Source organism: Lytechinus variegatus, chromosome 18, assembly GCF_018143015.1.
Source record: "Lytechinus variegatus isolate NC3 chromosome 18, Lvar_3.0, whole genome shotgun sequence".
NCBI lineage: Eukaryota > Metazoa > Echinodermata > Echinoidea > Temnopleuroida > Toxopneustidae > Lytechinus > Lytechinus variegatus.
In genome coordinates, this window is record NC_054757.1 from 10,098,730 (window position 1) to 10,112,383 (window position 13,654).

The 13,654-nt window shown below is 37.3% G+C and overlaps 2 protein-coding genes across 5 annotated transcripts in view; both read right to left on the bottom strand.

Moving 5' to 3' along the window:
• Positions 1 to 474: 474 nt before the first annotated feature.
• Positions 475 to 4,693, bottom strand: LOC121431568 (glutathione peroxidase 1-like). Its single transcript, XM_041629107.1, has 3 exons — positions 4,183 to 4,693; positions 2,165 to 2,365; positions 475 to 1,490 (listed from the first exon to the last, which is right to left on the bottom strand). Exons 1-3 carry the CDS (start codon positions 4,414 to 4,416, stop codon positions 1,245 to 1,247), a joined length of 681 nt encoding a protein of 226 aa, XP_041485041.1. The 5' UTR covers positions 4,417 to 4,693; the 3' UTR covers positions 475 to 1,244.
• Positions 4,694 to 6,535: 1,842 nt separating this feature from the next.
• LOC100134946 (PAPS synthetase-like) overlaps positions 6,536 to 13,654 on the bottom strand; it is a 41,089-nt gene continuing 33,970 nt past the window's right edge. For all 4 annotated transcript variants that reach the window (XM_041629385.1, XM_041629388.1, XM_041629387.1 and 1 more), the window contains 2 exons: positions 13,031 to 13,156; positions 6,536 to 10,172 (listed from right to left, as the gene is read on the bottom strand). In XM_041629385.1, the coding sequence (XP_041485319.1) occupies positions 9,930 to 10,172; positions 13,031 to 13,156 (369 nt within the window). In that variant the 3' untranslated portion in view covers positions 6,536 to 9,929. The remainder of the gene's footprint in view (positions 10,173 to 13,030; positions 13,157 to 13,654) is intronic.

Consider the following 13,654-nt stretch of genomic DNA (forward strand, 5'->3'; position numbering starts at 1 on the left):
AGATTTAATTCTGTCTTCTAAATCGTTCCAAAATTACCATGAGAAACATAATCATGATGATGAACGTCTATTTTTGTACCAGGGAGTCCTTACTTCTTCCCCATTCATCCGTTTACTTCTCTTTCTTTTTCTCTCCATGCAATCTCTCTGTTTTACTATTGTTTATCTCCCCCTCTCTTTATCACTGCCCCCCCCCCCCCATTTTCATGTTCTCCTTGGGCTTCTATGGCTTATACGCAAAACAAGAAATTAACACAAAGAGATAGAAAACACACTTGATTCATTTCATTTATTGGTGGTCTGATTTGTATTGGTAAAGGAGTTAATTTACACACGTACAGGATGAGCTGAAGGTAATGAACGGGGCAGGATTACACAAAATAATCATGTGGGGCCGTTTCATAAAGCTGTCCTTATAAAAGCGACTTTAAGAGCGACTGGTGATCCTTTCTTACGCGCTAAACCATCGTCGACTTACCGAAAGAAGGGATCACCAGTCGTTCTTAAAGTCGCTCTTAATTTACGAACAGCTTCATGAATACCACCCGAAATGTAAGTCATAACATGCAGTCTATTTCCATGAAGTAGGAATCGTGAGTAACAGGACACATACCTGGCATGGCCACGATCGAGCATGAGCTTTCTATTTTCGTCACTTGTCAACATTCGTGATGCCCAGACTCCTGAAAACCATTCTTGATTGAATTAGACATTCTTGGCAACGTATTTGAATGAAGCCGGAATGAAGACGCAAAATGATCCCGCTTTCATGCAAGTTGTCTAAAGCATGCACTTCTATGAATATGTCATGTCAAGTGAAAAATTATTACAGATATTTTGTCAAAAAACAACGCCACGAGTTCAGCCGAACTTGAATCTTAATCTTATAGGGAAATGTGGGATTTGGCAAATTTTAGAACATGACTTGAAGTGAGTGACCATTGCCTTTTCTATTGTATGGAGGGGCCTGATTAACAGATAAACAGATCGAGAAAGATGCACCCAGCTCTCAAAATGAGGGGAGGGGGTGTTACCCTCACCCTAATAACAGACAGATCGATGATTAATAGATGAAGACAATGTAGTAGAGCTTGCAAAACATTAAGAAAATAAATTTGGAAGAAGAAGAGGAGGAAGAGGAGAAGGAGGATCAAAAAGAAGCAGAAGGAGAAAAGGGAGAAGGAGGAGGAGGGTGGGAAGTAAAAGAATTTTAGGCCCCCTCTTTTGGTTCAGCCGAATCAGGTTTACATCTCATCACTGTAATATTTTGGACGTGAAGGGCGCTCGACCGTTCGATAATCGTCCAGAATAAGTCGGATATCGCCCACGATCTCTTCGGGTTCGACGGCGGAATCGTAACGCTTAAAGGGAACACCTGTCTTGTCGAGGAGGAACTTGTTGAAGTTCCAGGTGATATCACCGACAACCATTGGAGACCAGTAGAGACTGGATGGATCACCGAGCTCCCTTTTTACCGGTGGGCAAGAATTCTGAAAAGGAAAATGTATAATAGTTTTGAAAATTACGTTTCATGGATATGGTCCAACTCGTCGGTCTGAAAATATACTATTAACAGATGAAGAAAGACACGAAAGAGAATGTAATAAAAGGGTGGTGTTGGGTACACATGACGTTGACGTGGATTTCTTTAAAGAAATAAAGCAGAGATTTCGTTTTTAAACAAAATGTGGGGGGGATTAATGTGTCATATCAGAAGGAATATTGTCTCTTTATCATGTTTACGGCTCTATACATTTCCCTCTTGTGTAATCATAATACATATTTGAAACCGTTTTATATTGATGTGGAAAAGATTTAATCTTTTCAAATGATTTTATTTTTCTCCTTCCTTGTCTTCCTTCTCCCTTCATCTCCTCCATTGTTCGTTAATTTCTGTTTCCATATGGCACCCCCCCCCTCCTGGTAAGGCCAATCCAGGGGAGCGTTTCATGAAAGGACTTGTCGGACGTTTTATCCGACAAGTCCCATTTCATCCGACAGTTACCATATAAACAGAGCCTTTCAGCCAATCAACACGCAGGGAAAGTTGTCAGATGGTGTCAGATCTGACAACTTGTCGGAAGAAAATGTTGATGAAACACTCCCCGGGCCTCAAATTGCAGAGTCGCGAAAAGTTCCCTTTCACATTATTATGTATATATACCTTTAGCTTAGTGAAAAGTGGATGAGCATTGGGTCCGTTCACATCAATCTTCTCCTCGTTGAGATAGAAGTTCGGTTTGTAGTCTCCTCCTGGTCGCACGTACCGGAGGGTGTTGGGGATCTCCTCACCCACACCAGGCTCCTGAAGGCCGAATTGATTGCAAGGGAACCCTAAGATTGCTAGCTCATCGCCGAATCGATCCTTTGAGAAAGAATGGTTACTGTTAGAGACATATTCAGGGTTTCATAAAATGGATGGAGGCTCAGAAAGGGCGCAGTGGTTGATGTTTTTTTTTTTTTTTGGGGGGGAGGGGTGTTTCTTTCTTCTTCCTTTTTTTTTTTGCTGCACCATTTTATGTCAAGCTATACAATGAGAAGATACGATCTCAGTCCAAAACATGCTCAAAATATAAATCATAAAGAAAAAGGAAAGGAGTGCGATTCGATCCAAAATCCTTTTTTTTTCAAAATTCAATTTCTTGATTGAAAATTTTAATTTGACTTCGACGTTATTTTACATATTTCACAAGAAAACAATATAAAAAAATAGGAGCCTGTTGCATTTAAAAAAAGAACCTTTGGGATTTTTTTGCCAGAGTTTTTCAGTGTGTAATGGCATAATTTTGTTTGCCAGAATTGTTTACTTCCAAAGAGTTTTTTTTTATGACAAAAAAATATGCAACAGGTTCTAGAAAAATTTAACATGATATACATAAATCGAACATGGCATCATTCCTCGTAATTTGATAATACAACGATTTGAAATCAAAGACAATATGGTTAGATATTAAGTAAATGTTTAAATAAATTTGAGATTATGATTTATCTATACAAGTATGACGAAATATACATACAGGACAGTGTATAACTTGAATGTCAGATGAATAGAAAAGACGTATACATACAAAGAGAATAGGTAATTAATTAAAAGATGAATAAAAAAAATATTCTAGTAATTCTGATCCTCCAATAGACCAGTTTGTATATAGTTTTATCATGCAATGCGCATGATCAGAAGGTCATTTGTTTAAACTCAAATGGTATAGATTAGCACCAACTTCGCGGTGCCTTGATTATTCATGAATTCTTTTGGATTTTGGTTTTTCCAGTAGGTTCGCTGGTAAGAAACACTGCGTGAAATTGCTGGCATTGATCAGCTTTTCAAATGCCAAGTACATTGTTATATAGTAACATGATAATGCATTCAGAGTAGAAATGCAGCAAATACTGCATGGATGTGCTATTCTAGTCATATCCAATTGCTGCATCATACTAAGGAGGTTCTTACAAATTAGGCATGCTTACATAATAACTTGCTTTGAAATCTGACTATCATAACGAAAGAAAATTATAGGTAATTTCAGTGAACAAACTTTCTTGTGAGGTAACTCCAAACTGGTCCTAGACAAGAAAATAATAGAGGATATAGAAATCAAGCAACAAATCAAATACTAGTATTGAAGATTAAAGCATGGCTTAATATAGACCAGTTCGTAGTTACTTCATGGGCAATTTTGGTCAAATGAACTTTCATTTCTTTCATCATGATAGGCAGATTTCAAAGCAAGATCTTACGTAAGCTTGCCTTACATAGCAGGATGAAGAAATTGAATAGACCAGGTGACTAGAATAGCACACCAATGAACACTTAATGAATGTATTTGTTGCATTCCTACTTTGAATGCATATCTTAGCATGTTGCACAATGTACTTGACAAACTGTAAAATACCAGTCGTTCGTGGAAGCATTGTTGTTTTTTTGTGGATGTAAATGAAAGCGACAATTCAAAAGAATATATGAATAATCAAGACATTAAAGTTGGTGTTTATCTCATTAGATTTTAAAGCACCATGTCACTTTAGTACAAATGACCTTCTTCTGATCATGCGTAGAATCTTTTGATCATGCGCAGAAAGGAACTACGAACTGGCTTAAACATTATTTTAAATCTCAGAGGGAGGGGGGTAGGGGGAGGTGTCGGGTAGACTGGGCTGGGGAGAGGGGAAGGGGGTCGTTACCTGTAGTGTATTGAAGAGTGGATACTGGTGTGTGTAAGTACAGAACGAAGCCGTATTGACTACCAACACGACTTTGCCGCGGTAGTCACCCAGCGATAGACTTTCCGTTATTTCGACCTCGTGCAGGGATTCGACATCGTCGTAGCAAACCGAGTCGATCATCGTCGCTTTCGAAACGTAGGGACAAAGGGCGAGAGCCAAGACGATGAGAATAACTTCCTCATTCAAAGCCATTTTGAAGATTCAATCAACTGGATTTCTATTGCTTTTTGAAAATCCCTCTGTTTCAATCAATTTTCAATAGGAGAAAATTCACATTACCTTGTTTATTCACCAGAAAAATATGTTAGAATGTGAGCTAGCTTCTGTCTTGTTCCGGTATGATTGTAAAATGATAGGGTTTTTTTTATTAGTCAGGGATGGCGCCATAAGGGGCAGGCCCTGTCGCCCTCTTGATGTTTCAAGTGCTGGGGAAACAGAGGGGGAGAAAGGCTAAATAAATTAGAGAAATTGTATAAAACAGTAATCAAGGCCACTTCACTTAATATGACCCTTTTTATTCAATTTATGAAAGGTGACGTCACCTATTTGTTGCCCCCTCCCAACCAAAAAGCCATGGCGCCGCCTTTGCGCTCAGTTGATCATTCATTCTGAACCATATGGTATAACAAGGGGCAGACAGATTGCCCGCATTTTTTTAAAGCAATGCATTTATTGTGCCATTCTTGCATTTGAGACTATTGCTGAATAGACCTATATAAAAAGGCAAAATCACAATTTCTATGAAGGTGTATTCCATTGGCGCAATGAGTAATAAAAAATAGGGGCAAATTTAAAAAAAAAAGTCGAGAGAGCGAAAATGTTGACCTTTTTAAAATGAAAATCTACACAGAAGTTGAAATATTTTAATGATCCCCATTTGCATTTTCCTTATATTTTCTCTTTTATTCCCTTGGTCGTTGCCCCCCCCCCTCCACAGCGGCCCACCCACACATACATACACACACACACACACGCGCGCGCGCCAGTGAAATTGTCTTGTTACGAGATGATGTCAAATGAAAATATGCATGCAGGTTGCCATGTATGACCCTGCCATATACTCCACAGCTCTGAACGATGCCGTCTGAGAACAGAGAGAGGGAGATGTTAACTAACATCTCCCCACATTGCTTTAGAGATGCATCTTTTATTCTGCCCATGGCAAAAATAATCATGACAATAAGTATTCATGGCCATCTGAGGAAAATTGTTTGATAGAGGCAGACGATATCTGCAGATGTAATGTTATGACAGAGTTATGGCCTTCGTAGCAGAGATTGACAGTCGTGGTTTGTAGTTTGTTATTTAATTTTCTGTTCAAATGGTAAAAAGAGACAGAACAAAACTATTGGATATTTTGGTATAAATAGAACCACTATCCTCAACAACAGAACATTTTTGTCGCAAATTTTTATTCACAGGTGTGATGTGTGACTTGAATAGTTTTGGCATGTTGAATTCTTGGGGAAAATTATCTATTAAGCCCCCCCCCCCCTCTAAAAAAAATGGAGGATATAAATAATCCCACCCACAAACAAACACACACACACACCCATCCACTCTGGAACATTATTTTGTAAAAAATATAAATACAAGAGAAAGGGGATAGAGGTGGGGCTATGAGAAGGGAAAAGAGGGGGGGGGGGGGGGGGGGGGGGGGAGAGAACAGAGGGGAGAGACTGAAAGAGAAAATGAAAGAAGGATAAAAAATGGAGATTGAGAGTGCAATAGAGATGGAAAAAATCATACACAAGTGCAATACTCACTAAACGCAATCAAATACTTCAGAATATTTATGTTTTTTGCAAGGATAGAATCTTGAGAATTTTATTAAATGGTTTCATTGTGTTGAATAATTCATTCAATATGATGAATATACATGATGAATATAATACTTCATTTCATACTTTCTGAGATTGTCTCACATCACCATTCATGTAGTCACTTCAATTTGATATATTCAAAATAAGAATGAAAAATGAATTCATTTCACATAGCAGCAAGGTATATAGTTTCAGGGGAGTCTTTCATGAAGAGTAATGTCTCTGATTTTCACTGACTTACATGGCCTCAGCCAATCAGCTTTGAGGATTCACAGTAGCTTATAACATCTGTGGGTGAAAATCACAGACAAAACTCTTGGTGAAACACTCCCCAGGTATTTGGTCTCATGCGATATACAAGATTACATGGGGACAAATTCTACAAAGAATAATATGGATATAAAATAAAATGCTTTCATCTTTCGTTATGCTTCTGTGACAAAACTGAATGAGTAAATTTCTTCTGGTCCCAAAGAAATTTATTTATCTTTACATAACAATGTTTTTGCATCTTATCCGACAGATTACTGAAAGAATCTATATATTTGCTAGAGGATTCGAAGTTTTTAATTCCTTGTACATTTCCTTTTGAATATTTGCGGATTCCTTATTTAAAATAATTCCAAATAGACGTCTAAAGCCTCCTGTTCCATCTTTTGTTTGGAGAATACAGACGGCTCTCCTTCCTACCAAATTTTATTTCGACATATTTGTAATGCTAGCTTGGACATTTTTATCAATTCCTATGTGGATGTGACAAATACAATTGTAATACTGTCTTAATTCATTTCCATGAATAATAACTGTTCTTTGGTGAAATGTTTACATTGACTAGAGAAGAACATCGTAAATCACCATGAATGAACAGATCAGTTTTCTTTTGTACACAAACTACATACAATATCAGCAGGGTCCTTTCACATGCAGTCCGCATCTTCCCAAACCTCAACTGTAGCCATCAAGTGTATTCTCATCTGCACGGCAGGTGAAAATGCATTATACATTGAAATCAATTGTCAGTTGTGCATCTCAGACATTAATATCAATCTTGATCATTTATCTGTCAACAGATTACTCATTTCTATTTAATCTAGATATTGTTATTCACATTCCATTTCAGACGTTAATAGTGTAATCGCATTGTTATAGAAACTAATGAATTCATTTACTTTATAGCGGTGTATTTTCAAGGCAGTGATGAAATAGTTTCTTTTCATTTATTATATTGCTGATAATGGTTAATTGAAGAAATTATGTGTTCTTGCCTGTGATGTAAAATAGACAACGAACTATAAAGGTTTTGCCCCCCCCCCCTTTCAGCTCATCATTATGTGGTAAACTGAATGCAAATAATACCTCATTCTTAAGTGATGTGTACTTGATAATGAACTAAATAGCAAATTTCTTTGTTACTTTTTTGTTTATATCATTTTCACTTGGTTATAACTGAAACAAAAATGTGATGTGTCATCTGTGATGTTAACTAAAGCAATACACTGCCTGTTTTACATTGCATGAAGTAATGATCAAAGTCACTCTAGCACACTATCATTGGGTTAACACCTCTCTCAAAAACCATTTATCATAAATAAAATCTCTATATATCTTATGCAATAAATTAATGCTTTCTCATATCATTATTATTCAATATATCTCAAGATGCGATTCTTTCTCTGTATATAAATATAAAATTATCTCCAAGACAGACATGTGCTTCTTCTTCAATAAAAAAAGGCTGCAAATTCACTTTTTCTTTCTTTGGACTCCGGGAAATTTACTGTAAGGTTGTGATTCTTTTAAAATTTTGTCAGTTTGAATAATTCATTGAGGAAAATATTGCGAAAGTCAGGAAGAGATAGAAAAAAAATCTACTCTTCCATTTCCATCCCGAGAAAGTGCTATGTTTCTGTAATTACTGTTACAAGCATTATATAAATGCTGAATACTGGTCACTTTCTAAACCGCAAATGTCACAATTTTAATCTCCTGTCTTTCATTTTTGTTCACACAAATAGCTGAAGAATTTCATTCTAGCATGACCTGAGTATATCCTTTCTTATCAAGAATTTACATAATGTATTGAATTTGAAAATGGTCAGTGATGAAGATTAAGAGTAAGATAAAACAAATAATCACCAGACAAGCATTGTAGTCTAATTTCACACTTGATTGGCCTCATATTCTCTTGTCTAAAACACATCACAAGAATGGACGCCATTTAACTTTTTCTTGCAAGCTGGTACAAAAATATAAGACTTCATTCGATAAAACATTCTTCCATTATTTGCAAGTCTTGCTGTAGAATATGCTCTTGGCTCATTGGAATGATTTCTTTTTTTATTTATCTTATCAGCTGTAACAAAATTCTCTTGAAAAAATTAACAGACACGCACTGGAATTAGAAGTCAGGGAAAGCCTAATGGGAATAAAAACAAAATGATCTAAAAATATAACGGAGACAAAGACAGAGTAAAAAAAGATGAATAGGCTTAATGTTTATTAAAAAAAGAAGCTTATTGATAAGAAATTTGAACATTAGCATGACAGACTGTAGTTAATATTTTGGGTGGTTACATTATTGCTAGGTAAAAAAGTTCACACTAAAAAAAATACTAAAATCAAATTCACACTCAAATATATAAAATAAAACCCAGACAATTTAGATGGATTTATGATAAGAGCAAGTGTTTTGTGCATTACCTCTAATGACCAAACATTAGGTGGATAACAAGGTAATTGAGGTCTATAATGATGCAGGCTTTGGTATCTTCGTCAACATTTGATATTCCACGTGCACGTTTGAGATTGATGAATAATGAGTCAGAGACTTTTACCAAGGATTCTCTCTGAAATGCCCAAGATACTAAAGCAGTGACAATGATGATATATGCAGTGCAATCTAATACTGATCATAGTTACACTGTTCCCCAAATATTTCTCTTACATATACAGCTCACGACCCAGGTCATTTAAATCGCCTACGATAAAGACCAAACGGTTGAAAATTGCCAGCCTTTGTGAAGTTCATTCTTATTCCTGAGAATAATGCATGGGATACTGAGCAGTATACAAGGTATTTTGAACAGATCACACCCCTTTCCTTTATGGCATGTGCGATTGGTTGATATCTGGGGCTTGTCGTATAAAGAGTTGCGTTTGATCCGATCAATTGCAACTATGGAAAGCCAGCAACGTCAACATCTGAAATACATGTTTGTTCAAAACATTTTATAGAAAAGATGTATGTGCATACGTTCACTGTTTTGTCTTGACAATTCTGTATGCTTGTCTTTGTTTTCAAAGGACGTTGAGCAAGTATCCTGAGGAAAAAATTATGACATTGATGGATTTCCATATACTTGAGATTGATCGGATCAATCAAAACTCTTTGTCAGACGGGGCCCTGTTCTAATTAGGTGTGATTAGTTAAGTGAGAAAAACAACATTTGACATCACTATCTGAAAAAACCCGACTCAACATCAATGCCAAACCAATCCACCCCAGCCGACAAATACAGAGAGATAGATGACGGAAAGGAAATACCAAAAGAGCTACTCATTTTGCCTGTTTTCTCTAGATATCTCTGGGTGATGCCACGTTCACACCGGCAAAGCCGACCCAAGACCGACCAAAGATGTCATGTTATTACCAATGACATACCCTCGGTCGGTTTGGAGTCGGTTACGCAGGTGTGACTGTGACATTGAATCAACCTTCAAAAGGTGGGTTAAAATGAACCAAAACAAAAAAAGGACAAATTTTAAAAACTGATATCAGTCTGTCATGTAAACATTACTTTCTTGCCAATAAAGCCTCAAAGACACTTGGTTTTTCTCCTCCACTCTCTCGCGATCACATCAGGGGGCCGTTCACATCCTGCATTACTTCTTGGCCAGAGACTGGTAGTAATTGGAGAGGATCCCCCAGGCCTTGGGCGCCATGAACCCGTCGGGCGGGGTCTGCCCCTCGCGGGCCAGCCTACGCATGCGGGTGCCCGAGATGAAGTCAAAGTCCTCCTTCTTCTCTGGGTCGAAGAAGTCCATGGCTTTCTTCTTCAGATTGTATGCAGCGACACGGAATGGGATGATTTCTAGTTGGGTGAGACCTGGGGCCATAGTAAGGACCTGGAGCAGTTTGAAAAAAAGAAAAAGACAAAAGGCAAGAAACCAAACTTGTTATTCGAGATATACTGCCTTTTACTGGACATTGTATCATCAAAAATCGGAGCACTGCATCAGAGAAGATGCAATCAATTTGTATGATTTATTATAACTGTATAAAAGTGGAGGCAATCCATGTGCAAAAGGCTACGATCGATTGTAAATATTGAGTGTATTTCTTTACCTTACACCTCCTCCGTTTAATCCAGTTCAAGTCACTTGCATATCTTGCATAACTTAAGAATATCTATATGACCCCCCCCAGATAATGAAGGATTTGTTATCCTAGTATGTGTCTTACTACCTGTCAAGGCCATTTCTTTGTAGCAACACCTATGTGTCAACTCCCACTGTTAATGTCTTAACGTACCACATTAATCTGTATTTGCCTCTCCCCATCCGGGTGTTAAATGGATACAAGCAAGAAAGAAATCCTTGGATACTGTTTGAGTGACACAATGTTAACCTGGCAGAGCTAAGCTGGATTCATATTGGATTGATTGCCAGGACTGTGAGGTGAATATGGCCACCTCCATTCATTTGGGGTCAAAACCGGACTGACCGCCTGACATTATGTCTAATCTTGTGGGTATGTGTACTCTATGTAGATACATGTATCAAATATTTGTTCTTAATCATAAGGCTGATGAATATGTCATAAGGAATATAAATGCCTTGAGAGACAGATGACTGTCAGGCAGTAAAGCAGACAATCACATAAAATAAAAGACTCATAAATACACAGACAGAAATACAGATAGTAAAAGCGACTATAAAGTGAAAGATTGAATGAATGGAGACAAGCGTGACTGCTTAGAAATATCACAAAGGAAAAAGGTATTAAGGGGATCTCAGAAATGTTAGTAGGTTAAACAGAAATATTAATGGGTATGACAGCACGGCCCTTGAAGAGCAAAATAAACAATAAATGGATATCTAAGGGATGGCACATATTTGGGAGATCAACATGTGAAGAAGTAAACATGATTCTTAACAGATTAAGGGTAGATGAAAAGATGTTAGATGAACATGGAAGGATCATGGATGGACAAATGGGTGAATGGAAGGATGGATAGAAGGATGAATGGTGGGATAAACATGTGGCTGAATTAATGAATAGAAGGACAAATATCAAGTCTGGAAAGATAATGATGACCCACTCAAATGAAAAAAAACAGCTTCCAAACAACAGATCAAAGTCATATATCTTTAGTTACGAAGGTGCTACAAATGGCTAATAAGGTTAGAAATGTTAGTTTGAGAAACAACACACACACACAAAATTGTTGATTAGGTTGATTTTTATGGCAAAATATTGTTACTCAACAATTCAGCAGGAATCAAAGACTATTAATACAGGCTAGCAAAAATATCAGAAAACAAAGCGTTGCGCTACTTTCTTCTTTTTCAGGAAATTACTGTTCTGATTTTTAAAGTTATAAACTGGGAGCTCACATCTTTATTGCCCCGAAGGAAGGTGTTCCGTTGCATAAAGGCCCTGTGGACTATGTAGTCTATAAGATCACTCACGCACGTGTGCGGCCCCTGACACGTACAGCCCGACCATCGGCAGGCTGCGGGGGTACCAATTGGGGGCGATGGAGGGGTCTACTTGGTGTCAGGGGGGAGGGGAAGGGGTGGGGTGCAATGTTAGAAACATACCAAGGACAAGGGATTTTGGGTTAATGATGAGAGAGGGAGAAAATAGAGACTGGTAATAGGAAAACAGAGACTGGTAAAGCTATACCAAGGTACCAACAAATATGGAATGCCCCATTACCAAGGTGCTACATAAGTACTTGCCCCAATGCCCGGGGCAAGTAAAAGTTAGAGTCAGGCAAGTGTTTTGAAGTAAAGACCAAAACTAATTGCCCGAATTGGGCAAGGAAAATTCTCACAGTAGAATATAAACCAAATTTAGGGTCGATATGATATTGACCCTAATTTTGGTCATGGCAGGTAGATCAGTTCATGTCAAAAGAGAAAAAAGGTCAATGGTTTATAAGAAAACACAAAACTTTCTTTTTAAGAGTTAAAACTTTTTTTCAAGAATTTTTGGGGCAAGTGAAATAGATTTTGGGGCAAGTACATTCCAACTATTTGAAAATTTACTTGCCAGACCAGGCAAGTGCTTCTAAAAAGTTATGTAGCACCCTGCCCATTAGTAATGAAAAACAATAATAAATAACAATAAACCATGACACATACTCAGATATAAAAACAAGAAACCATGACACCAACGGTACATAATGATAGACTATCAACTCAAACCAAGCCATTCATTGTAATGTTCACAATACTTTTCTTGATCATCATTTCCATTATAATACCTTAACGTGAGCATGCCAAATGAGCATTGATTTTCAAACCATTCATAACTTTACAGACCTTCAACATGTCAATATTCTGTTTTAAACACGATATTGACTGATAGTGACAATTGTTTTTTTGAGGATGTTTAGTTGAAAATTTTCAAAATGACCATTCAAAATATCATCGAGAAATCCCGTCGCCTGTATCTCTCTTTTTCCAGTGTTAGAATGGTCACACATGACCTTGTGTTGGACCAACTAATACACCTTTATTTAGAAAAAGATAGTAGGAATTCAATAGAGCTATATGACAACACTAAACTCTGTCATCACTGCTTGAACCCCCCCCCCCACCAAAAAAAAGGAGAAAGTTAATGTTAGTAAACTTAAAATTTCCTCCCAAGGAATGTTGATAACAAAGTCAAACTATAGTAAAGTTCACAGACTTATCAAAAGCATCTAATTGTTAAACAAAAATGATTTTATCACAAAAACTATATTTATACTTACACGTCGGCCGTGGGAATGATCGTAGAGGTCACCCGACTTGTCTGGGTGGGGCATACCAGCTGGGTCACGACCGACGATGTAGAAATTAGCTCCAGTGGCCATACGAGCCTTGGCATGCCATTGTACCTATGATAAAATCAATGATGAATTCAATGGTTGCATTCTCATAGCAGTGTTTGAATTAATGTAGAAAGTTAACACAGAACAAATTTTATGCCTGTTATCTCACTCACCATGTACAGGTTATTTAAGTCCTGCAGTGCAAATTCAATTATGACTGCTAAAAACAATTGCTTGACAAAAAGTGTAAAGTGATATATTTGATGAATCATGTTTTATGCACGTGTACTTATGTACGAGACATTATTTTGCAATATTCACCTCATTTAGAGATGAATAACCTAGATATTACAGATTTTCTAAATCATCGTCATAATCCTCACCACCATCATCATCATTAAATCATCATCGTCATCATCACCTCTATCCCAAACATCATCATCATCATCATCACCATCATCACCATCATCACCATCATCATCACCATCATCATCACCATCATCACCATCATCATCACCATCATCATCATCATCATCATCACCATCATCACCATCATCATCACCA